This window comes from Crocuta crocuta, unplaced genomic scaffold, assembly GCF_008692635.1.
Source record: "Crocuta crocuta isolate KB4526 unplaced genomic scaffold, BGI_CrCroc_1.0 scaffold25, whole genome shotgun sequence".
Classification (NCBI taxonomy): Eukaryota; Metazoa; Chordata; class Mammalia; order Carnivora; family Hyaenidae; genus Crocuta; species Crocuta crocuta.
In genome coordinates this window covers 15,875,957-15,903,654 of record NW_027532015.1, presented here as the reverse complement: position 1 = coordinate 15,903,654, position 27,698 = coordinate 15,875,957, and the positions used below count along the sequence as shown (strand labels likewise).

Sequence of the window (27,698 nt, the reverse complement as noted above, 5' to 3'; positions counted from 1 at the left end):
GAATCCCTCAGTTTTGAATACATCTTAAGAGGTTTCAAATGGTGTTCAGTCAGAAATAGAAAAAAACAAAACAAAAAAGTAAGTAAGAGTCTGACTACCAAGTGGCCTAATTATTCATTTAGTTACTTAGGAAACAGTATTGTAATCGTGGCCACAGGTTGGATCAACTGTCCTTGAGCTTTGAGATGTTGGGTATTAATGCTGTGTATGAAGCAGTCTGATCACTTGGATGGCCTCATCCTTCCTCAGGGTTTTAAAATCCTTTCCTCTTACATTCTGTTCATCTTCCAATCTTTAAGGGATGACTATAATTGTACTGTTGGGTGTATTACTTCTTGAATTTTTTTTTCTCCCAATAAAACACCAACTCCATTGGAGTAGCATAATTGGCTTGTTTATTTTCTTGGAGAAATATTATTTAAATGATGTAGTGTATGACAAAGATTTTGAGTGTGTACTTATATAAAGGACATAGGCTCTTGTTTCTTTGATTGTCCTTAGTATTAAGTTTTAAACTTAGACCTTCATTGGTTGGAAGGTTGCCAAATGTGTAACTTGTCACTGGGCTGACAGTCACAGCAGGTTTAAACATGCAGAGCAATAAGAAAGTGCCAGGTCCTTTGCCGTATCTGTGGATACCAATAACAGCAGAACCAGTTTACAATACTAGAGCAACAGAATGAAGAAAGCAATCTTGTTGTGCAAGTTTTCAAACTTTTATCTTCATAACCTTTGAAAAGATTGTGTTTTCGTGTAAGTTTTGTAATCCAGTAGTTTTAAATCTTCTGGTTTCAGTCCCTGTCTGCCCATTTTTTAAATTTTTGCAGCATATACAGCAGTGATGAGGATGATGAAGACATTGAGATGTGTGACCATGACTATGATGGACTGCTTCCTAAGTCTGGAAAGCGTCACTTGGGGAAAACTAGGTGGACCAGGGAAGAGGTAAATAATCATGTATCAAAACCCATGGGATAAACCTAGAGCGTATCAATTTATGAAGAAGATGTTACAGCTACACTACAGGTGCTCAACCTCATTAGCACGAGCCTGTGCACCATGTTGAACTCCCCGCACTGCCCCACGCATACACCATACAATCCACTGCTAAATTCTCTGTAGTTCTTTGAATTTCCCATCCTCAGTGTATGTTTCATCTGTATTTCTCTCTGCCTTTTCTGCTTTTGTCCTTCTGCACAACTTCTTACTCCTTCTTCGTCATCTGTGAAGACATCAGCGCTTCAGAGAGGCCATCCCTGGCTTCCCCAGGCAGGTTGGATGCATCCTCCAGGCATTGGATACACATTCTTCCTCATAGCTGCTGTAACATGTGTGCCTTCCCCAGTAGGCTGACTACAAACCTACTGAGGACAGGGCTAAACATCTGTTTGTTTTCATGTTCCCTGAGCCCAGAATTGCTAGATTCAAAGTCGGATGTTAATAAGCATTGTCTGTCCAAGTGAATGAATGACTATTTCCAAAAACGAAACAAAACAAAACAAAACAAGTATGAAACAAAATACTCCTATCTTGTCATGATGGATTATACATGAATGTGTGTTCTAATGGCATTCAATGATGGATGGAGATGTGTCTTCTTTCCCCTTTCTTTTTCTGCTAGCTTATCAAAAGCTTGATCTTTGTAGAAATGGGAAAATACTTAAGGAGCAAAATTATTAATGGATGGGGAAAGTTCCTTTTGCTTTAAAGTTTTCAAAAAGTTTTGCGAGTGACTGCAGAGGATTTTGTGAGAATAAGTGATATTGACTCTTCTTCAGTTTCATTCCACCCCACTTTGCTTACCACAGCCCCTGTTGGTAGGCAGTCAGGATTGCTAGCAAGGTCCCTAGGAAATGCATAGGTTACCTATGGAGCGTGTGCTTAGATGACCCTGAGAGCTACAGATGTTCTGTTGTTAACACTGGTTTCCTAAGTCCTGTGTCTGTGCCCTTCTAGGGACCCACAGTGTGTGAAAGTTTCCTTTGCAGAAATGTGGAGGTTCTTTTTGACTTGAAAGAATGTGTGTAGAAAGACACTTGTGAACTGAAAGATTTGTCCCTGTTGTGTGGTGTCTTCTGTGTTCTAATAAGTTTGGCCTCATTTAAATTATGAATGTATCAATACAAAAATGAAATTACTTTCTTACATTATATATGCCTTCAAATTTAATTTAAAAAGTGATCTTCCATTGTTTGCGTGAAAGAGGTTGAACTAACTAGATGTTAAAATAGAAATTGAACTGGTTCTTACTCAAGATCCTATTTGCTGCCATAGTTGAATGTCTATTGACTCTAACATTGGGTTCATAATTTTTTCCCATCAAGTAAAACTTTTAACAGTTATCATATACTAAACATTGACTGAGCCAGGCATTATGCTAAATGTTTTGCCTAGCTACTTCACGTAATCCCCAAATAAACACCTTGACATCAGCATTGCCACTGCATAGATGACAGCATTAAGGCCCAAAAAAGTCAAATCATGTCCCCAAGTGTATCTAACTAGTCAGTAGCAGAGTCAATTTTTAAACTCTGGTCTGTTTGACTCTAAATACATCTATTCTCCAACCAGTATAGTACATTAATATCTGGGTGTTTTTGGATATTTTTGAGATTTTTTTTTTTTCCTGGATTGGATCACTGGACTGGTTCCCTTTTACTCTAATTAGAATAAAGTTATACAGTAAATGAGTGATGCCCCAGGATTAACTTTAAATGTCTTAGGATGAAAAACTGAAGAAGCTGGTGGAACAGAATGGAACGGATGACTGGAAGGTTATTGCCAATTATCTCCCGGTGAGTTTGTAATTTTTTTCTTTCTATGAAAGGAAATCTTCTCCCAATGATTTAAATAAGATATTCTGAGAGAGGGTATTAAGACATTACACATTTGCTCATATATAAGAAGTAGGGGGAGAAATGCCTCACCCATGACTTATGGTTTATATTATAATCTTTTAATTTATTTGGATAATATAAATTAGCATTTTGATGACTTGTTATACATTAGGATGACTGAACTCATGGTATTTCCAAGTTAGTTTCTTTTAAATTTCATGTTTTTTTCAGTAGACATACTTTTGGTACCCTGGCTGAAAATTTTGGACTCGTTTTTCATTTATTCCACTTCCCATCCCCTACGTCTAAACAGTGACTGAGGAATCTGGAATTCCTTTATCACTCAGCCCATGTTGCTCTCCATCCTCCTTGTTGCCCCACAGAATTGGCCCCTTCCCTCTACTCTGGACAATTATGGTGGCTTCCTAATTGGCTTTCCTATTTGTAGCCTTCCAGCCCAACCATTGTTGGCAGATAGAGCTTCCTAAGATGTAGCTGTTTTCAAAATCAACAGCAGTAACATGGAATCTCAAATTGAGTATGCAGCCTAGACCTGGCACACAGGGGCCCTTCCACAGGGCCCCAACATACAGCTCCGGTTCTGTTTCCTACTTCGTCTCTGTCAGCAGGTTTGGTTGAATTCATTTCTGCTTTCCCTCCTTTGGGCTTCTGTCCTTGGTGATGCTACCTCCTAGAATGTTCTATCCATCCTTCAAAGTCCCTATCAAGAGCTTTTCCAGACTCCTCCTAAGGAAACATAATTTCTGCTCCTAAGGAAAACCTTCTGTTCTCAGCCCAATATCATTTTGCTTTGGTTTCTTCTTGCATATGAATCAAATCCTGCCTTCTATTAGTTAGTTATATATCAGTCTTTTTTTTTTTATAAGATTATACTCTCTTACCTTTATTCATCTTTGTTCTGCAGTATTAATACTTGAGGCCTTAAACTGAAGCACGTCTCTCTCTTAGGTTGAATGGGAAGCAAACTTTAGTCATTTAGAGTAGGTGTCCATGGAAGCTTAACTTCATGTGGAATTGCTAACAAGTTTTAGTTCATAGAGGCAATTCCACATGTTGAGGTTAAGGTTAAGTTAAACTGACAGCCATGTCTACAATGTGATGGTCTTTTAATTTGCATGGCAGGACTATTTCACTTAAGAGGTAGAGCTTCTAATTTTAGATCCAATTTTGATATATTCTCTGTATGTTCATTAGTTATAAGTAATGACAGACAGGTAGGCTCTCCGAACATGCCCTAAAATATTTCTGAATGTGTTCACTGTATATTGTCTGTGTACGATTCATGTTATAATCAAGTCTTCATGTGCTTATCTCATCCTATCTATATGACAGTGCATGCTTTATCATTTTGTCTAGAATCGAACAGATGTGCAATGCCAGCACCGATGGCAGAAAGTACTAAACCCTGAGCTCATCAAGGGGCCTTGGACCAAAGAAGAAGATCAGAGAGTAAGTTCTTTCCTCATTGGTGTGTGAATCACAATTAAGAATATTCCCCAGAAATCTTAATTCAATGTTTCCCAACTTGAGAAAACAGGTAAAGTGTATGAACAGGAAGCAGAGGACTCTATTCCCATCTTTCCGATGAATGAAAGCAGAGTTTTAGACTTTTTCTAAAGATCTTGTAACACTGAAGAATGATTACACTGAGTCATTACATAACATTAAAACATAGGTTATTTTTGTGTGTTTATCTGAAGGTGATAGAGCTTGTACAGAAATACGGTCCGAAACGTTGGTCTGTTATTGCCAAGCACTTAAAAGGGAGAATTGGAAAACAATGTAGGGAGAGGTGGCATAACCATTTGAATCCAGAAGTTAAGAAAACCTCCTGGACAGAAGAGGAAGACAGAATTATTTACCAGGCACACAAGAGACTGGGGAACAGATGGGCAGAAATCGCAAAGCTACTGCCTGGACGGTAATAATATGTCAAAAAATATATTGATTGGGAAGAATGAGGGAGTGGGTATTGAACATTTTGTTTTAAATGTATAGCGAGTGAATTACATTCCCATAATTGTAAGTGTTTCATTAGATATGCCAGAGATACAGGTTTTAAAACTGGAGGAGGTCTTAAGGGTTTATCTGGTTTAGGACTTCCAGAATCTACCCAACAGGGAGTTTTGGGCCAAGTCCTTGAACTCTCCTCAGTTTCAGTTGCCCTATTTGCAAAATAAATAACCGCCTTCTTCACAGGGCCAATGTTTGTATAAAATAAAATGAATGTCAAAGTACTTTGCAAACTATAAAACTCTAAATACATAGAAGCAAACTGAGGCTAGACACTTTGCCTCTGGTCTGAGTTCATACAGCTGGTTAAGTGATCAGAAGGAACTCAGCTATCATTTTCCTGATACCAACATTCATTTCATTATACCCCTGGGCTTCGTTTCTTTTCTTTTAAGGAAAGAAATGGAGTATTTCTGGAATTATCATACTGCTTCCAGGTTTTTAAATAATGTCAGTGTTATGCTTTCTTTTAATGAACAAGGCACAAAAATGACCTCATCATGAGGGCTATCTCTAGAAGCTCCCACTCTTCCCACTTGAACAGTTTATGATACATTTTCTTTAATTTGGAAGATACTTTTCATTATAAATCTTATATAAGTAATATAAGATAGAAAATATTTAATAAATTATATTCTTAAACATCAGAATTGGAGAAAGGGTCCTTCAAAGAAGGCCGTGGCTCTGATGGTTTATGTGGCTTTCCTGTGTGATGTTCCAAAGCACTGCCTCCCTCCTGGCTCCTATCAGCTTACAGAATCCAAGACTTTGAGGAAAGAAAACCTTATCCCCCATTTGGCCTGAGGATATGCTGTTGATTCCTGTAAAAATTTAAGGGGCAATTGAAACTTCCTCTTTCTTTAGCATACATTCCCCCACCCCCATCAAAATAGTAAAAGGGAGGCTTAAAACTTTTTTTTTTTGAATTGAGAAACTGTTTTCCTGAGAATTTAAAGACTTTAGTAAAAATGCTTTGCAGTTTGAACATATGGGGACTCAGCATCTCTCCCTTCTAGATCCCATTTTCCATTCTCATCTCTGGTAATAGAATAATTTGAGAAGGATGTCAAAAGGTGGGAGTTTCTTTTTTTCTTTTTTCCTTTTTTTTTTTTTTTACTCAAAATTTCTGGCTAGTGCTATTCAAGATAAGGAGTGGACAGTGAGGCAGTGGCGACATCATTATCATTCACCAAACTTTACTGTGTGCCTATTGGGGTGTGTAGGCCCTACTAAGCCACACTCAAAGGAGTACTTTTCTAGAATTGTTGCATCTTTAAGTTGTATTAGAGTCTTGTACCATGAACAGTCAGAATAAACATGAAGCGTGGTTGTACTGAAAATTCTCTTTTATCAAGGAAATAATTTAAAAACAAAATTTAAAATTTAAAGATTTCTAGAAATCCACATTTATTCCATATTGTGTAATAAAGACAAATCTATGGATTTTCAGTTAGATCATAGGGGAAGCATGATTTTCAGAGGAGAGAAGACTAGAACAATTTAAAAGAAAAAACAAAAAACAAAAGACCCAAAGAAAAGGTCTCTGTTGGAAACAGTTTTCTGTCAATTAACTCTAATCTGAATTAAATTTTTTTTGTAAAATTCTTACATGATATATTTCTGTGCAGAACTGATAATGCTATCAAGAACCACTGGAATTCTACAATGCGTCGGAAGGTCGAGCAGGAAGGTTATCTGCAAGAGTCTTCTAAAGCCAGCCCGCCAACAGTGGCCACAAGTTTTCAGAAGAACAGTCATTTGATGGGTTTTGCTCATGCTCCACCTTCGGCTCATCTCCCTCCAGCTGGGCAGACCTCAGTTAACAATGATTATTCCTATTACCACATTTCTGAAGCACAAAATGTAAGCCATTTCTGAGAATTTAGTTTACTGAAAGAGATAGTTATTTTAGCTCCAGGTAATAGTAATACCTCACACTTGCTTACTTTACAGAGAGCTTCCATGAAAATGATCACCCTACTTCACAGCCTTTGAGGTAGATAGGGGGAGGTTTGTTATCCCTGGTGTACCCTGGGAAGCCAGGATGTTAAGTAATCTGCAGAATCACACAGCTCATAGTACAGACTGCGGTCCAGGCCTTTGGATTCTAACTGAAGTGCTTCAGATCAGAGTAGCTTTCGAATGTAAGTTTACTTAACAAGGTCCTGCTTGAAGAAGAATGGTGGAATAAAGATGCATTTGTTTTTCTCTTCCAAAATGAAAAGTGAGTGTCATATTAAATTTAAAGCAGAGATCGTTTGACACTAAAATGCAACAAGTTTGATTCTCTAAGTTTGGCTCTGCTAGTGATCTAGCAGAAAGGTCTTAATATGGTCCTTCCATGTGTGTTTACCTTCTCACTCTGAGTCAGGAGCAGTTTGGTGACACCACTCTCTGTTGTCTTCTTTCATCCTCCTTTGGATCAGTGTGATGCCTGCCTAATTGCCAGACAATTATCTTCAGGGAAAAGAAAAATATGAAGCATAAAGAAGAAAATCAATAAACTTTAATCTTACAACTAACAATAATAGATGGTGAAACTTAGCCAAGAAAATGGAGCTCCTGTGCAAATTATATTCAAAGCATATTCCTGAATAGTTTTTACTCTATCTGTTCTATCATTCATTTGACTACAGACTTTCCAAAAAAGTCTCAGATAAATGAACCATCATAGGCAGTTCTGTGCTTCTTAATGTAACGAATAGTTATTCCAAAAACAATATTTCTATTATAAACAGCTAAGTCATCAGTTTTTCCCATTACAACTTCATACATTCATGAAGATATTTTAGGTTATATTTTTCATTGTGTTTTTCTCTAATTAAAGAATACTTTTTGTCAAGATCAACGAGCACTTCAAATCTCTTTATGTCGCTTAAGCTATTTGTTTGGCTGTTTTTAAAGGCCTGGCTAAAATTTCAAATTAGAGGGTTTTGGGGTTTTTCTCCCCCTCTGTGCATGTGTGAATTTTATTAGTACAGTATTTTTTTTTCTCAATCCTAGAGCAAAACCTCAGGAAGCCAATTCCCCTAAAGCGTATGTGACCATGAATGACTCGGCCTTTGTTTGTCTGCCTTTTTGATCTAGGTCTCCAGTCATGTCCCGTATCCTGTAGCGTTACATGTAAATATAGTCAATGTCCCTCAGCCAGCTGCTGCCGCCATTCAGGTAAGATCATTTGCAGACCACTTTGTAAAGAAACCCATTGACGCTTCAAGGCAATGTTTTAAAGACATGCTTTATTTCTTTCATGTACATGCTTATTTTCCCTTGACCAACAGATATAAAAAAGGGGGGGAGGGGAGATAGCAGAGAGGTGGATGGAGTTCTGGCCAGGAAGCTACCAGTCTTCACTTTGAGAGTAAGCTCAGGAGTTCTCTGGCTCTCTGGTGTTATGAGTTGAACCAGCTCATCAATCTGCACCCACTTGAGCCTCAGATTTCACATTGCCCCTTTACGTGTGGAATAACACTCACAGAATTTGTGCCTCATTCACTTGGTGCTGGTCTCACGCTGAGGCTCCTTGGGCTGTCCAGTCTCTCATGGCTGCGGGCCACAACCATTGTATCTGGAGCTTCAATCAGGCCCTTGTCTTTTTCTCTTCCTTCACTTTTAATTTCAGAGACACTATAATGATGAAGACCCTGAGAAAGAAAAGCGAATAAAGGAATTAGAATTGCTCCTAATGTCAACTGAGAATGAGCTCAAAGGACAGCAGGCGCTACCGGTAAGAATGCAGCCGTGTGCCTTAATGTGGGGTAGCTTCCCCACTGCCCTCCTGTCTCTTTTCCTTTCTCTTCTAAGTGTTACACTAATCAAGAGCATAGATCCATTAACAAGTGTTTAAAAAAATTGTTTTTAATGTTTATTTTTGAGAGAGAGAGAGACGGAGTGAGTGGAGGAAGGGCAGGGAGAGAGGGGAGACACAGAATGTGCAGCAGACTGCCAGCACGGGGTCCAACATGGGGCTCGAACCCATGAACCACGAGATCATGAGCTGAGCTGAAGTCAGACACTTAGCCAACTGAGCCACGCAGACAGATGTCCCTTTATTAACAATGTTTAAACAAAAGTTGCTTGTAATAAAATGTAGTTGGTATCACCATGTGTGTTGATTAAACTAAAAGTAGCCCTCTTGCGTGGCAATAGAAACACAGTATCTACTCGTAATTGTCACCATCAATCTTGACTTTCCAGGACTGTTATCAATTCAAAGACCGACTAACAGATATAAATGAATGAAAATCTGCGTTTATTTACAAAGCTATGTATCTGTATGATACCTACTCATTTGATTTTTTCTTTTTCTATTATTTTTCTTAACCTAGATTTTCATACTTCCTAATTTCACGTATGATTTGAAGCATGTTCAGTATATACCTGTGAACAAGATATGTATCATCTCTCCATGAATAACATGCCTGTTCTCTTCTGTTTGTGTGCGTGAAAGCTGTGTGGACCATTACTGAATTTTGACGTCTTTTTTGGTGATTGGCTGCAAACTGAGAAATCAGTGTGTACTTTGTGACAGATGTAGTTCAGCAACAAAGAGAATAAAAGAGATGTGATACCCAGCAGGTATTCTCAGGAATAGATGTGTTTAGGGTTAAATCATAAGATGATTATGTGCATATGTTAGTTCGACCACTTTTTAACTCTAGTTAATGTTTTGCAATTTCTCCTGTTGCGCGGTCATGCTGAAAGGAGACTTCTGTTAATTTGCCCTTCTGCTTTCCTAACCATGTTGATTTGGCAGCCCTTCACTGCATCGGTGCAATCCGTAACATTAAAAAGGGATAGAAGCAACGAGAACGTCTGCCGAGAAAAGCACCTCTAACTCTTGAGTCCTCTGGCCTTTTTGTAGGTTAGAATGAGAACAGGACAATTCTTAGTTCAAGGCAACCTTGCGTGGTCCTCTTGGAGGTTATGTTAGAGTAGACTTTTGAGATAGTTCCTGGGAAAGTCGCACTTTGTGACACAGTCTCTCTGTTTGCAGTTTTAGCAAAGTGATGACAAGTGAGGGCTATTCATATAGGTGACAGACTATACTGCTATTAAATAGCAGGCTCTTGCATCGATAAAAGGAAACATCTTGACGACTGTTTCATAGGCGCAAGTTTTGGATGATGCAACTACTTTTATCTTTCCTCCAACAGCATCTGATACCTTGTGCAACTTCATTGCTAAGTTCCTTCTCCCTTTCTTCTCCCCACTCTTTCTTTATCCCCCCAACCCCCTCCTTAGACGCAGAACCACACATGCAGCTACCCCGGGTGGCACAGCACCACCATCGCTGACCACACCAGACCTCATGGAGACAGTGCACCTGTTTCCTGTTTGGAAGAACACCACTCCACTCCCTCTCTGCCTGTGGATCCTGGCTCCCTCCCTGAAGAAAGTGCCTCTCCAGCAAGGTGCATGATCGTCCACCAAGGCACCATTCTGGATAATGTTAAGAACCTCTTAGAATTTGCAGAAACACTTCAATTTATAGATTCTGTAAGTAGAATGTTAAGGCAAGTTAATGTTTTTGATGTGAATTAGGAAACCCATTTCTCAAATTATTGCCATTTTCTATAGCAAATGTCATGTTATTAGCATATATGAACGTAAAAGTATGATTTTAGCCTTTGTGTATGTTTTCTGAAAGATCTGATTTCGTAGGCTGTGCAGGTAAAAGGTAGCTTTTCATGCATTTCCTTCAAAATGCCTATTTTTTAAAATACTAAGGTTTAAGACCTATAAGTAGATCTTAGGTTATGGAATAATGTTTGAGTTATTTTTAATTTAGTTACTTTGTTACTTTTTTATGTTTCTTTAGAATTGTGCTTTACTTTTTTTTGTTTTGTTTTGTTTTCTAATTTTTTTAAAGTTTATTTATTTTGAGAGAGAGCAGGAGAGGGGCAGAAAGAGAGAGAGTCCCAAGCAGACTCCACCCTGTCAGCACAGAACCCGATGCAGGGCTGGAACTCAGGAACCGTGAGATCATGACCTGAGCCGAAACCAAGAGTCGGATGCTTAACTGAATGAGCCACCAGGTGCCCCTAGAATTGTGCTTTGCTTTTGGATTGCACATTAAGAATTGTGTTTAGTTAGAACTTTCAGCCGTCTTTCAATGTATTTGAAGTGGTAGTGAGTTCATTGGTGGTTCATGGCTCTCTCCACCAAACATTGATGATTGATTGCCAGTCCCAACAGGTTCAATGATATAAACCATCTTTAGTGAAACAAACATGAGGTTAGCACCTAAAAAGCAGATACTCAATTCATTTCCTTTGTTACCCGGTTGGTTAAAAAGCACTTATTGCATATCCATCAAACGGGATGAACATTGCCAAAATGTACCATCTAGAAGAGACCTTCTTTCTGCTTTGGACTGCATACAAATGAGAGAGTACCAGAAGGTCCCTGTGGCACACATGTAGGACCATGGAAGCGGCATGGTAGACCTGCTGTGTGGCATGCCGGAACAGTTATTAATCCTGAAGCTGTTTCTCAAGAGGGACAGGTGTTTTCTCTGCATCCAGTGTCTCTTTCTCGGTGCTGTGTTTCAGGTGACGGCACATATGCACACACTGTCTCAAAGTTCTGTGCCTCCCACATTGTTTCAGGATTCTTCATCATGGTGTGATCTCAGCAGTTTTGAATTCTTTGAAGAAGCAGATTTTTCACCTAGCCAACATCATGCAGGCAGAGCCCTGCAGCTTCAGCAAAGAGAGGGCAGTCCGAGTAGACCTGCGGGCGAGGCTAGCACGGGGGTAAACCCGCACAAGCTGAGTGAGGGTTCACTTGACCCGCTCAAGCCCTTACCTCCTTCGAGGCACAGCACAATTCCGCTGGTCATCCTTCGAAACAAGCGGGGCCAGGCAAGCCCTTTAGCCGCCGGAGGCTCTAGCGCCTTCCTATTTGCTGGCGTCAGCAGCTCAACTCCCAAGCGTTCCCCTTTCAAAAGCCTACCCTTCTCCCCTTCGCAGGTAGAGCATGATTTCTGCCCAGCTATTACTAATTTTCAACAGACACTCGAGACTTAATAATCTAGAAACTAATCCTTTGGAACAAATGACTAATTACTGTTGCCCTCACTGATTTCGTTCCATTGTTGAATCTAGCTGTTGCTAAGTCATACTGCTTCCCAAAGTTTGAGCTGTCTGTAGGCTGACTGATGATTTTGTCCTAATTCTCGCTCTTTCTTTTTGGTGGTTTGAAACACTCTTAGCTGCATGGGATGTGTTTTTATTTCCTTCAACACTAGAGTTTAACATTTCGGTGCCTTCCTTTTCTGCCATCCCTTCTCTCTCCTTAACAACTTTAGTAGATTTTCTTCCTGTTTGTTCACTTAGTACTTTGTGATTCACTGACCCAGGGGAGGAGGTTACCAAAGTATGTTTGGAGAGCATTTGAGTTGCAACCAGAAACTTTAAAGGTTCCAACCCATCTTTATGTGGAAAAGTTTTGGAAAAGCATAAGGAACAAATGCTTAAGGAAAACAACTTCTGTTTTAATTTTAATTTCTCAACATTGGCTTTTTGAGTTGTGCCATAATATGTTATCAGCACAGTATTTGCCATAAATATCCTCATTTCATAGAGTTTTTTTTTTACAAGTCACAGAAATTACATTTCTTATCAGAGACTTGTATTCCTTAATTATTAAAATAATTGAAGTCAGTAGTTAATTTGGCACTTTCAAACATTTTTCCAGTTATGTCTGTTGGATTTATTTTAAGGACAGCTTTAAATATGAACAAATGAAGCACCCACCAAAACAATTGTCTCGTTTTTTGCTTTTATCTTCCAAATTGTGTTCTGGAGAATATTAGTTCTGCAAGACTTTAGTAGATGCTCCAGAAAAATTTGAAATATATAAGTTTGGGAAACACTAAGTCAGAGTTAAAATTGGTCTCTTTACTGTAGGACCTCTTGGAGTTTTGAATGCATTGGTGTATGAATTTCAAGGAGGAGATTATGATATATGTATGTTTCCCAAATTTATTTTATCTTGGAACATTTTAAGGAACACCTGTCATTTTCCCAGAATGATGGTGTTTGAGAAACACAGCTTACTATTCAAGAATTTTCCACATAATGCAAATCTTCTATCATAATAATTCATAGATCGTTAAAGAGAAAAAAATAGCATGAAAGAAAAACAAGAATTCCTTTCCAAAAAATCTCTTTAATGCTTGTAATCTTAATAAAGAGTGCATCTCATTCTCTTTAATGGGAGGTGGCCTTTATTGAGAATACTTTCTTCAGAGTTTGCAAGTTTTGCAGCAGTGACCCTAGATTTTATTTCTTGGAAATTACATTCCGAAACCTTGACTGCTCAAATGAAATAAAACAATACCCTATCCAATGCTATGTGCTTGTTATCATCTTAATTATTTTACCTAGTGGGTCAGTAAAACATACTTGCTTGTTTTCGTGGTGTGATTTTTAAGTTGGGCTGAATAAAGAATCACGGTTTAATCTGAGTAATTTTTTCCCCTTTCTTCCCATATTTAGTTCTTAAACACTTCTAGTAACCATGAAAACTTAGACTTGGAAATGCCTTCTTTAACTTCTACTCCTCTCAATGGTCACAAATTGACTGTTACAACACCATTTCATAGAGACCAGACTGTGAAAACTCAGAAGGAAAATACTATGTAAGTTCTTGGTTCAAGAATAAAATTATTTCCCCTTATTTACTTATATTTAATTAATGGAATATAGTCCCCAATGTCTAATCCATTTGCATGTATATAATTATACTGATCCACCTGCATGTACATAATCACATATATTCCCACATTGAATATATCCATCCTGGACATGTTACAGCTACCTACAGGTGGCAAGTCAGAGGACAAACTAGATTACTTTTTGTAGCTCACTTGAAAATGTCCTATACATTCAGAGGTAGTCCTTATATAATTTTTCCATTCAGTTTTCCTGTTTGCTCAGTAAGGCCTTTCTTTCTTCACTGAAGACAAGATTTTCAACCTCCTTTCCTCTCTGATTACAAAATTCAGAATAGCAGTGGTATTGTTCTTTACTTAGTTCATGTTTTTTTAAATCTTACGTTTCATTTCTGAAATTTATCTATTGATAAGACTTCTTCTAAAATCCCCAGGGATATTATATGATCAGAAGCCAAGGAGTGATTAAACAGTATTTATATTCTGGGCTTAACCAATTCAAAGAAATGGCAGAGAACATCAATAAAAAAAATTCAACCTTACTATTTCCTGTTACAATAAGTACATTTTAAAAGGTTGCTTTCTATGTTTTCTATGATAAGCCTGTTTTAATGAATAGATAAAATCGATTTGTAAATGACATCAGATCTTTACCATGTTTATGACCATTAGAAAGACCTAGAGGCACTATGTGTGTCTTCAGAACCATTAAAGAAAGATGAAAAATATTTTAATGTTCTTAGTCTTGGGACTATTATATTTTTAAATATTTGGAAATACATAATGTGTATATTATCTTTTTCTTAAAAGTACCTATATGATTAATTCACATACCCAATTGCATATCAATAATAGGGTTTATTCAGTATAAAAATATTACATTTAATAGGTAGAATGATGTAAAGGGTTTATGTTCTTTCATATTGAACCAACACTTGTTTTCCCTTTAAAGTTTTAGAACTCCAGCTATCAAAAGGTCAATCCTAGAAAGCTCTCCAAGAACTCCTACACCGTTCAAACATGCACTTGCAGCTCAAGAAGTTAAATATGGTCCTCTGAAGATGCTAGTAAGTTTTAGCCAAGTTCTTGAGGTTAGCTGATGTATTCATCACAGACAGAAATTTTCCTCTGATGCAAACATATCCACCCTTCCTTTCAGCCTCAGACACCATCTCATCTAGTAGAAGACCTACAGGATGTGATCAAGCAGGAATCTGATGAATCTGGAATTGTCGCTGAGTTTCAAGAAAATGGGCCACCTTTACTGAAGAAGATCAAACAAGAGGTAAACACGAGATCCTTTGGATCAAGAAGGAACAAGATGTGATTCCTGCTCCCTGTTCCTTGTGGACAGCTTTTTATGTCTGGCATCAGTACTGGGTAACAGCACCACTTTTCATACAAGATTTGCCTACAAGATGCATTTAAGAGGTACTGCCAGCCTGTAGGCATGTAACCTTTCATTTGGGAAGCCAGGCCACTTCTGTGTGAACAGAAAACATGTTAGAGAGGATAAAGGATAGAGAGGGAAGCAGCTTTTTACTGTACTTTATCACTGATACACAGATGGATAGATAATTAATACATCAACTTTTAATTTTCAGATGTCATGGAGAATTGAAATTTAAATTAAAACAATAGTATCTAACTTCTAGTATAAAAGAAAAACACCGTAACTTGCAGGGATCCAGGTTTTAGCTTGGTGGCAAGAAGCATTTCCAACAGGTAGATACAGTGCCTCTTGAATTTATTTTCCTATTAGGATAAATATTTAAGAGAATGGCCAGAAATTTACCCCTTTCTCTTTTTAGCTTTATTGAGATATAATTGACAAAATTGTAAGACATTTGAAGTATACAACATGATGATTTGGTATACGTATATATTGTGGAAGGATCACTGAGTTAACGGACATAACCATCACTTCACATGTTTGTCTTTAACTTCTGCCCTCTTAGCAAATTTCAGTTAGACAATACAATGTTATCCACGACAGTTTCCATGTTACACATTAGATCCTCAGATATTACTCATCTTATAGAAATTTACCGAGTATCAGTGTTCCATGGGAAGTTCTAGTTCTAGAAACAACAAAGCACTTCCTGTTTGCTTTCAGGTGGAATCTCCAACGGATAAAGCAGGAAACTTCTTCTGCTCCAACCACTGGGAAGGGGAGAGCCTGAACACTCAGCTGTTCACACAGGCATCGCCTGTGGCGGATGTGCCAGTAAGTACACACCCATGTTATGAGATGTTGGTGCCTCGCAGAATTCTCCATGTGGCATGTGAGGCTCCTGTGGTTTTAGCACTAGTTAATGCATCATATTTCTAAACATTCTCCATTACATGTTTATTTCCTTATGATTCCTTATGATCATTAATGTTGAATGTAGACATTTTGTTTCTGTATTGGAAATAGATTCTTTTTCATCGCAGATTTTTTTCATTATTTATTTTCTTGATTTGAGAGTCCTTGCCATTTAGAAAAATCTGCTGCCTGAAAATATGTATTTCTGTGAAAACAGAATGTTAATTTTTACATTTTCTTCTTGTTTGTTTATCTGTCTTCCAAATGTAGTATTTCCTCCTTGTTACATCGTCTCCTGTTTGGTTTTACACAGAATCTAACATAATGCCAATCAGCATCTATAGTAGATGCCCTTTACTGTTCCTGTCATTGCATTACTTTGGTTGCCACCATTTTTAAAGATAAACTTTATTTTTTAGAGCAGTTTAGGGTTCATGGCAAAGCTGAGCCGAAGATACAGAGATTTTCTACATACCCCTGCCCCCTCACGTGCGTAACCCCCATCATTATCAACATCCTCCACTAGAGTGGTACATTTGTTACACTTGATAGGCCAGCACTGCTGACCCTTTATCCCCCAGCGTCCGTAGTTTATATTAGGGTTCGCTGTTGGTGCTGTACCTTCTGTGAGTTCAGACAAATTTATGCTATGTATCCACTATTACAGTTTCATAGAGAGTAGTTTCACTGTCCTAAAAATTCTTTGTGGTCTACTTACTCATTCCTCCATCACAATCCCACCCTGTCGCCAACCCATGGAAACCACTGACTTTTTACTATCTCTATAGTCTTGCCTTTTCCAAGACTTCGTATAGTTAAAAATCATATGTGTATAGCCTTTTCACACTGGCTTCTTTCACTTAGTAATATGCACCTTCCTGTGTGTCTTGTCATGGCTTGAGAGCTCCTTTCTTTTTAGCACTTAGTTACCACTAAGTAACTTTAAGTGTTAAGTTTAACTTTTAAGTGTTAAACTTTTTTAAAAATTTGTAATTTATCCATGTCTGTCCTTCATGGAGAATCAGAGTTAATAACAACTGCTGATATTTATTCAGAATGTGCCAAGTGGTAAGTACTATTCTCTAAGAGCTTTAGATGTATTACCTCATTTAAGCCCAGCAGCCCTGCAAGGTTGGTAACATTCTCATTGCCATTATACCAACTGGGAAATAAGCACAGGGAGGCTTAATCACTTGCTTAAGATTACATAGCTAATAAGTGGTGGTTCAGAGTTAGAACTCAGAGAGTTTAGTTCTAAATTCCGTACTTTAAAAAAATATTTATTTATATTTTGAGAGAGAGAGAGAGGGAGAGAGAGCGAGCGAGTGAGCAGTGCATGGGTGGAGGAGGGGCAGACAGAAGGGGAGAGAGAGGATCCAACACAGGCTCCGCATGCCAGCGAGGAACCCAATACAGGGGTAAAATTCACAACCGACTGAGCCACCCAGCACCCCTAAATTCCACATTTTTAACCATTATACTATACTGCCATTAATTTGTAACTCTAAAATATTTCTATACCAACGTACAAAATAAATAGCTCTCTAACTGGAGCTTAGTAGATCTTTCATTTTCAAAAGTATGGATTTACTAACTCCTTTAGCAGGTATTTTTTTAGGGCCCATCTCCTGCCTAGAACTATATCAGGACCCAAAGTTTTGTTGTAGAGGTGTTTGCCATGATGGGATGCAGGTAAGTATGTAGCTAAGGCCTTCTCTTAGCTCAGTGAGAAGATTTGTGGCAGATCCCTGCATTTGTTCCTGCTCATGCGCATCACTTCGTAATCATCTCCTGTCTATGGTGTCAGAATTGTGTCGGCTCTCATATTCTCCAGCCTCATTTAAATTTCAAATTGTTCTTTCCCTTTAGAATATTCTTACAAGTTCCGTTTTAATGACACCAGTATCAGAAGATGAAGACAATGTTCTCAAAGCATTTACAGTACCTAAAAACAGGTCCCTGGCGAGTCCCTTACAGGTAATTACTATTCCAACATTAGTGTCTTAAAAGCCATTCACTGAAACACTGTCATCTTGAGGGCTTTTTTTTTTTCTTAAGACTTTAGATACAGAGGAGTGATGCTTTTAAACAACTTTTGATGTCTAAAAATTTCCTAAAATTCCTTGTTGCCACTCATCTGAGACATACTAGAAGATTTTATGAGAGCAGGTTTCCAAAGCATGATGAAGTGATACATTTCTAACTGTGACTGAGGGCAAGATCATGGGTTACATGTGTGTCAATATTTCTCTCTTCTGCTCTTAAATAGTTTAGACACAGTTTATTGGTATAGTTCTTTTTATTTCAAAGTTTTTGTTTTTTAAACTCAATTAGTAAGCCATCAAAACTCAGGCACTGTTCGGATTTTAAATGAAGTTTGAAATTAGCTGGTTGGAAAAGAATTACAATATATTTGACTATCAGAATAAGAAAGTCAGCTGCCAATGTTGTGTAGCTAATCTGCAGTTGGCCATCTGCTGCTGGGTTTTAATATCAAAAGAGATTTCCCTTGTAATTCTGAAGTACGGGTATGTTGATGAAATACAGCAAATTCCAGATTAATCCTGAGCCAAATGTAAATAAGAATGCAAATTTACTCCCCTAAATTATTTAAAGTGGTTCCCAACATTAAATAGCCCTATATCCAGCCACCTGCAGAGTTCACCTCCCCCACCATGCCTCTGAGCTATACCTAGAGAAACTTCATAAACCCTGGAGCATGGAGAAAACCTGGAGTCAGAAGGGGAAAGTGCTATTGCTATTTTTACTAAGAGTTAAAGGCACGGAACCAGGTTGGCTTGCTTTGAGAACTTGCGTACTTTCTCTCTCTCTCTCTCTCTCTCTCTCTCTTTCTCTCTCAGGGCTTCCCTATCATGGTGGTAGGCTTTTTCTCCCAATTGTGAGAATATTAAAACTTCTCCATTTTAAGTATGTGTGATATTTGGCATTATATTTTTAACTAATGCAAATGTAGCTGGAAGGGCTATAGGCGGTCACATCTTGTTTCTGAATTCAATGAGGTTGCTTTCCTGTCGTTTCTATCTGATCCAGCTGTTTTAGTGAGAGATGACTAGAGTGTAGGACACAGAAGAGGGAAAGCCAGTGCCTGGGGAGGGATTCTGGAGTGTTCCTGAGTCGGTCAGGCCTGGGTAGGCCACCTGTGAAAAGACTGAGAGTATCACCAAGAATTGGGACAGGAGGAAGAAAACAAATCCCACCAAGGGAGAAAGGGGCCACAGAAAGCACATTAGAAGTATGTGAAGGCAAAGGTCAGCTCCTTTAGAATTTTACCTTGCTCTGATCCTGGCTCCAAAAAAGCCATGGTTTCTTTATTTTTCTTTCCTTCTTCCTTTCCTAAAAACTTGGCCCGTGGTTTCCAGAGCATAGAATTTGACTATTGCTGTTAGTACAGTAAGCTAGAGTAAACCTTACATATATTTTATAACCAAGTCTGGGACTCAAGCAATATAAGTTGCCCAATTTTTTATCTTAAAGGTTTTAGTGCTATTGCCTTTCATAAAAATGATCAGTATGGAACTTTATTCTCAGCATATTTATATCTTATTTAATGGAAATAGTAGTTATCCTTGAAGCTCAAAAGTGATAGTAGCTCTATTTTATTAATTTCTACCATATAAAGAAGTCATATCTGGTACTCTACAGATTCTAATATCTGTATATTGGGACTAAGCCATTCACATACATCATGTAGTGAGGGCAGTATTCATCAGTTTCACAAAATGGAGTAATTGAGATCCAAAAATTAATTTTAGAGCCAGTGCTTCTGTGTGTACTATATGGTTTACCGATTTACACTGCTTAAATATATCTTACTAACTTGCCATAATAAATAACTATTTCATTTTAAGAAATCCTCATTAAATGAATGAATAGTACACACATCCCAAGTATTTCCATTATTTTGTGTCATAGAGATCTACCTTCTTATGTCATAGAAGTATGTGATTGCTAAAATGTTTTAAACTTCTGTGATAAATATTGGAAAATTCATCAAGTGAATCTAAATACTTAAACATATACTTTTTATGTTTCATATAACCCTGATTCAACAATATTTACAGAGGTTTATATGCAATTTGGTAATTTAGTTTAGAAATTTTGCTTTATCATATATTTTCATTGATGATTCAATTTGACCTAATCAGGCAGATTCCTCATTTCTCATGAGATTCCTCATACTCTCATGAACAGTATTATTGAACAAATGCAATGCTTACATGATCTGGCTATTCAATTTAAGAGTACTTAAGCAACCTAGTGCTTTTGTACTTTGTACTTAACTCAAATATTAAATGGGATTTTAGCCATTCTAGATATTTTTATCATGGTGCTTTTAATTTAAAACAACTAAATATGATTCCTAAAATACTTTAAAATTTTAATACTTATTTTTTTAATGTTTATTTATTTAGAGAGTGGGGGAGAGGCAGAGGGAGAGGAAGAGAGAGAATCCCAAGCAGGTTCTGCGCTATCAGCACAGAGCCCAACCTGAGGCTTGAACTCATAAACTATGAGATCATGACCTGAGCTGAAATCAAGAGTGGGACACTTAACTGACTGGGCCACCTAGGTGCCCCCAATTTTTGATACTTCTAAAATATAAAATATCTGCCACTTTTATAGGCCAATTGTATTGTCTGTCCATCAAATAGTCTAAATAACTTAGGTATAAGAACAGTTTATTGACAACTTTAGTAATTCTGTGTTCTATCATTTCAGTTTTAATCATCCCTGACTTAATTATGACAATCACACTTTAGACAGAGCGGTAACTATTTTTGAGGCCAATATACTGGACCTGTATGGTTCTAGCTTCTAATGTACATAGAAATGCACATGCTTATACATATATGTGTAAATTACATTTACTATTTTAAAACTACAAATGCAAGAAGCTATGAGTTAACAGTTTATTTTGACAAATTTCAAACACACATAGGAGTATAGAAAATATTCTATTATTTAGATTTAACAGTTATTTACATTTTGCCATATTTACTTCAACTGTTTTTATGAGACATGTTAAAATTCCAGACAATATGACATTTATTCACATATGTACTTCCAAGTGTATTTCTGAAAATAAAGACGTTTTCATATATAACTTAATACTGTTAATCACACATTGTTAATTATGATAATTCTTTAACATTCTAGTTCTGAGGCTGTATTTAAGTTTCCCCATTAATTCAAATAAAGAATCTTGGGGCGCCTGGGTGGATCAGTCAGTTAAGCATCCAACTTCAGCTTAGGTCATGATCTTGAGGTTTGCGGGTTCAAGCCCCACATAGGGCTCTGTGCTGACAGCTCAGAGCCTGGAGCCTGCTTCCAATTCTGTGTCTCTTTCTCTCTCTGCCCCTACCCTGCTTGCCCTCTGTCTCTCTCTGTCTTAAAAATAAACATTTAAAAAATTTTTTAAAAGAATCTTTTTATTATTTGTTTGGTCAGATTGAAACAATTTTATATATTGCCTTTTTTTAATGTCTATCTATTTATTTTGGGGGGAGAGAAGGCAGAGAAAAAGGAAGAGAGAATCCCAAGCAGGCTTCACGCTATCAGCTCAGTCTCATGAGCCATGAGATCATGACCTGGGCCGAAACCAAGACTCAGACACTTAACTAACTGACCCACCCAGGTGCCCCACTCACATTACTTTTTGTCTCTTAAATCTCTTTTAGTCTCTTAGATCCCTTTTAATCCTGTCCAATAGAACTCCTGCAGTGATGGAAATGCCCCATATGTTCCTGTCCAAGGTGACAGCTGGAATTTTTAATTTTATCTAATTTATTCTGCTTTAACTTAATAGTCACATTTCCTTCCTCTTTCCCTGGAATTAACCATAACCATTTCCCCAAAGAGCTCTGATCCTTTCAGTGGGAAACAGTATGTATAGACCAAAATCAGGGTGCTAAATATGTCCGTGTGTTATGTGGGTTTTCTTTGAGAAGCAACAAATTTTAATAACTCAGAACTCTGAGTTACAGTCCATAAACTATAAGGCTTACATAGAGGCTATATTAGCCATTATGCACAAATAATGTTCTATTTGTTTTTAAAGTTACTTATGCTTTACCTCTTTCCAAAAGGAATTTGTAGCAGCCGCACAATCTTATAATTGTTGTATGTCTTTTATTTTGTTTTGTTTTAAAGGTGCTTTAATTTTAATTGTTAACAGTAAACAGGGACTCTTATAATAAAAATGTTCTGAGACATTTTTGATATTTGTGTCTTTCATGTAGCTCAAAATATTATGTTAAATTTATGTTGAGGTTTTCACATTTGGCCAGTGTACCATTCCCTATGTTGTGTAGAGGTAGAGGATGGAGTCTAGAAAAATTATCAAATCTAGAGAAATAAAATTCAGCTTGGAAAGCTTGCAGTTTGGGACAGAAAAGAGATTCATGGTGGAACATTATTCAAAAGTTACCCTGACAGCGCCTGAGGCAGACACACACCCACACCCACACCAAACTCCCTCCTCTGCAAGGAGAAAAGAGCTGCCTATTTGCTTCAATATGCTTTTAATCTGCTTTACATTTTGAAATAAATACATTATGCTACTAAACATGTCTTGAAGTTGACATTTCCATCGACAGATCTGAAACTGTACTTAAGTTATAAGCCTTCTGAACTTCTGTATTTTTCTCTTAAATTATAATTTCCTTTTATTCCTATTTAAGACCTGAGTATAAAAGATGTGTTCATATGCTCTTTTTACTCACTCACTTTCCTCTTTTTTGTAACCACAGAATGACAGCCTTAAATTTTAATTTCCTGACTTGGCTTGTCATGGCCTTAGTTTTGTAAAACAGTGAGTTTAATTTAAGTGAATTTCTCAGGCCATTATTATTTAAACACATTTGCACAACATCCAAGAATCTTAAAATATTGTTGCAGGCAAGTGAAACTCCCTTTTTAAATTCCATGTGTTTTTGATTGCTCCTATCTTTATATGAATTGTTAATAAATTGTTTTTTTTTATTTTTTTATAAATTTTTTAATAGTTTTAATTTATTTTTGAAACAGAGAAAGACAGAGCATGAGCAGGGGAGGGGCAGAGAGAGAGGGAGACACAGAATCTGAAACAGACTCCAGGCTCTGAACTGCCTGCACAGAACCTGATGCGGGGCTCGAACCCATGAACCACGAGATCATGACCTGAGCCAAAGTCGGACGCTTAACCGACTGAGCCACCCAGGTGCCCCTGAATTGTTTTTTATTAAATAGGGCAAACTCTTTTGGTATGGTCCGCATTGCTGAAGGGCACAGTAAACTAACATGCAGATAAAAGGAATTTGGGTTTTACTCTAGAATCCACCATTTGCAGATTGCATGACCTTAATTCATTAACCTCTTCAGAAAAACATGCTCTCATCTATAAATTGAGGACTATAGTATTGTATGTCCTCCTGTCATTGTACGAGGTTGGCAGGAAGATGAAATGGATATAATATTACTTTCAAAATGGCAGCACAGTTGCCCATGTACATTGGTGGTATCTATAATTAGGCAGGCAAAGGCTGTGCACAGTTTCTCAGAAAGGAGGCCTCATCTTTGGCCAAGTCTTCTTGCCCTGTGGTGTGCTATTTCCTCTAGCACATTCTTTCTCATTCCCTATTCCACTCTCACAGAACTGTGTCAGTGGGTCACCCAAAGAGATAGCTGACTCAACTGATGCCTGAAATAAAGGTAGTCAGATCTCTAATGGTTGATCGGTTTTCTCTATTTTTCTTCTGCTTGTGTTAGCATGTCAACAGACACAGAAACAATCTGTCTACATGTGTTATCGGTCTTTCTGGGCATTTCTTAATGTAGTGTGCTGTTGTTGACCTGCTTCCCTGGATACCTTTGGACTTATTTGGTTCTACCTTTGGGCCACTTTTTTCCACCTGCCGCAGCAAGAATTCACATAGCCGTTGGTAGTGTTTCGGTGACCTGTTTTCAATATATGTTATAAATTAAGCAAGTTTGCTGTGGAAAGCTTTCCGGTTTTAATAGGAAAGGTTGAAGGAGGGGAGAAAATATATCAAGCTCAAATTCAGAGAGCCCTGACTCTTCCCTGGGATGGCAAAGATAGAATTGCTTTAGAGCAATTTGTCATTTGTCTTAATCTTAATAGTCTGAACTAATATATCACTAAGGAAAGAACTATTTTCCCAAAAATGGTGACACCCTAGGCTATGTGACATAAACTGTGTGTAAAGTCTATACACATGTAAGATGAAGAGACCTTCGGAGGCATCTAGGACAAGCTCCAGAGGGGAAAAGTCTGTCCACATTAACAATAGTTAACTTGGGCACTGGTGGTTGGGGCAACCTCAGATCACTGTCTAGACCTTTAATTCCCTAACTTTTAAGGCTATTTTCTATGAAAAGTTAAAAATCCTGAAATTGGGGGCATTCCCCTCTTTTGTGCAGACATAGGAAGGCAATCGTGCATGAGAAAAGCTGGGTAGCCGTAGACCTTACCTTACACTTCTCCTCAGCTTTATCCCTGACTTTTAAGATATAACAGCCTTCAAGATTTTTACACTATCTCTTATAATCGATACATTTTTAAAAGATGCTCTTTTAGGAATGAATTCTTTTAGAATTTTAGTCCCGAGTAAGCATTTTCTTCGGATGAGTTAAATAGAAAAATCGGATAATCCTTATTCTTACTCTTTAGGACACCATTCATATATGTTTATTATTTAAAAGCAGAACAAAAGAAAAATACATTGCCATCTCCTGAGTTGCTTTGGTTCTACAGAATCATTTTTTATGACTTCTGCCAATTTTTTATTAGGTCCACAAATGGTAAAACGCATACCTTGCCAAGGTTTTTGACATGAGCAGCTATTGTGTGAAGTTGCAATATAAATATAATAATAACAGCAGTTGTTCAGCACGATAAAAAAGAAAAAAAAAACTATCTTCCAAATAAAGACGTGAAGATAATCTAATTCTGACAGAAAACCACCTGTGGACATGGTCTTGACTCATTTTATTTCTTCTGTTTTCCACAAAGGATCCCAGTATTTATTTAAAGTGCCTTAGCAGGATATCCCCTTTAAAGCTTTGACAGTCTGTTTGCAGTTCACTTCTGCCCGGGAGCCATTAAAGGCCCATTACAGGATAAACAAGGTGACTCTCAGGCAAGAGTAGACGAAGGTACGCTAGGATTATTAATGTTGAAATGAATTAGGGTAGAGTGACAGGTCTGCATTCACATAAGAATTCATGTGCAGAAATCCTTAATTCTTATCAATTCTTTAGTGTAAATGAAACTAAAATTTAGGAAGGAATAAATAGGCGCAAAGATAAAGATGACAGTAGTAACAAATATTCTTCTAGCACAAAGACATTTAATCCCCCTTCGTCAAAACTATTCTGTCTGCTTGAAAAGTCGGCCAAGGGCCCCAGGGCTTCAAGGTAAAGAGAGAGAAGGAAATGGCAAAGGAGAAGGCCACTGTCATGTCAGCTGTTGGACCTGAACACTTCTTTTCTTACCTGAGTCCTTGACCTTGTGCTCTGCCTCAACTCTCACTGGGTAGGTCTGTGTCTGCTCTGACCAGATTTTTCTTCATTGTTGCAAGAAGTACTCACAGAGTGCAGAAAAGGAGCCACACACAGTGACTACTGGGTCCTGGCCTTTGTCTACACTGGGAGGTTCAGGGGTTCCCAGGGGCTTGCGCTGCTGAGACTCTGAGCCCCAGGGCTCATGTGCCCCTGAGATGCTCCATTTATTTCTTGGAAAACCCTGTTCTTGACTTGGGAAAATCTGTTTGAAAAGCTTCCTCCAAAAGACTAATTAAAAATGTACGATTTAAAAGAATATTGATCTTGTTTTAAATATCTGGCCCTAGAGAAAGAGCCAGACATAAATAAAGTGGTGAGCCCTGTGGGCGATCCAGTAAGAACACAGTCAAATTTCCAGTTGAGAATATGTGAAATTGCTAGTACTCAGTATTCAGCTCTCCTGAACAGATTCTGGGAATCCTTTCCCAGAGAAATCGTCTGTCTTCTTCTGTCCCATGGAAGAATTGTTCTTAGATGTCAATTCCATGGATAGTTGCGCTTTTACTAAACCGCGGGTTTAGTTTTGAGCTTAAGGACCCCAAATCTTACATCTGCTTGTGTTTCTGTTTTCCTCTGTGTTGCCTGCTAGATAGCTCAGAGACAAGCTTGTGGCTTACACCCAGCTGGTGCACTGTACTTCATGACAAGTGTTTTATGTCCAAATCTCACCCAAATCATCATGTTATTTATTTCCTGTGACCCTGCCTTACCCACTATATAAACCCTGTTATCTTATATTTATATTGTAATTATTATGAATCCTTTGGGGGAACTAAGTAGAGCATGAATAGTATATATTTCAGTGGGAAGCAATATGGAGGGAAGGCAAGAGCCAGGGCTGTGCAGAAGACAAACCTGGGTTCAGAGCCATTCCAGTCCTCACCCTCAGAGAGGCTTTGGATGGGTTATCTCCACTCTCTGGGTCTCCATTTCCTGCCTGACTGAAGACAGAACGTACCTCCCCCTCAGGGGGGTGGTGCTGTGTAAATGAGATCATGACTGTGAAGTGTCAAACACTGGCTGCCTATTAGATACGAGTTCTATCTGTATCTTCTAGTGTGTCTGTCCTAGTGAACAGATATTTCTAAATTAATTGATACTACAAAATAGATACTGTGTTTAGTAGATTTTAATTGATTCTGTCACCTCCTGGAGCTTCTTCGCTCAGAGGACTGAAGTACTCACCAGTTTGCTTAATGAGACATATTAGGTATCTGGGGGAGTTATGCTCATTTCTGCCTCCAACTTTGTAAAACCACCCAATAGACAAAAGTGGGAAGTGTGCAGCTGTAGCTTATGGTATTGCCTGAAGTGGGGTTTTCTCTCTTCGCAATGAATGATTTCTGACCCTCAGTAGCACCTCCAAATGCTGGAGTTCTGGAGGGAGGGGGCAGAGAGTTAAGATTTTATCTGACAAAGGCTCCCTTGTATCTGCTCTTGCCATCTAGATAGAGGTCAGAATTCTCTATGCTGGTTCTGCTGGGATCGGGAATCCTTTATGGGCTCAAGTACGGGCTTCCTGTCTGACCTTGCCATTGCCTTCTTTTCCCCCATTAGCCTTGTAGTGGTGCCTGGGAGACCGCATCTTGTGGAAAGACCGAAGATCAGATGACGGCTTCTGGTCAAGCTCGTAAATATGTGAATGCCTTCTCCACCCGGACTCTGGTCATGTGAGACGTTTCCAGACAAGCATTATGGTTTTCAGAACACTTCAAAAGTTGACTTGGCGTATGTCATTCCTCCACATGAAACTTTTCATGAATGGGAGAAGAACCTATTTTTGTTGTGGTACAACAGTTGAGAGCAGCACCAAGTGCATTTAGGTGGATGAAATCTTATGGGATTTCACCCAACTAAAAGGATTTTTTAATAAATAAATAAATAAATAAATAAATAAATAACAATCTTACCTAAATTATTAGGTAATGAATTGTAGTCAGTTGTTAATATCTTAATGCAGATTTTTTTAAGACATAAAATGATTTATCTGTATTTTAGAGGATCCAACAGACCAGTATTTTTTCCTGTAATGGGGTTTTTGAAATTTTTACACACAAAAAAGGTACTCCAATATTTCACTTTTCTCAATCACTAAACACAATGCATTACTATAAATGTTGACTTAATACCATGGGATTATTAATCAAGATTGTAAATGCTCATTTATGGTTAATAACATTGGAGGTACATATGTTGTACTAAACCATTTTATGAGGGTTTTTTTTTGTTAGCTTGCTTTAAAAATTATTCCTGTGTT

The 27,698-nt window shown here is 37.9% G+C and overlaps 1 protein-coding gene across 1 annotated transcript; it reads left to right on the top strand.

Annotated features, from left to right (window-relative positions):
- Positions 1-27,678, top strand: MYB (MYB proto-oncogene, transcription factor). Its single transcript, XM_077776009.1, has 15 exons — positions 1-78; positions 828-945; positions 2,724-2,795; positions 4,215-4,307; positions 4,559-4,779; positions 6,500-6,734; positions 7,959-8,039; positions 8,494-8,598; positions 10,116-10,370; positions 13,376-13,518; positions 14,504-14,618; positions 14,711-14,836; positions 15,668-15,778; positions 17,729-17,836; positions 26,999-27,678. The coding sequence occupies exons 2-15, from the start codon at positions 865-867 to the stop codon at positions 27,113-27,115; spliced, it is 1,863 nt and encodes a 620-aa protein (XP_077632135.1). The 5' UTR covers positions 1-78; positions 828-864; the 3' UTR covers positions 27,116-27,678.
- The last annotated feature ends 20 nt before the right edge of the window (positions 27,679-27,698 follow it).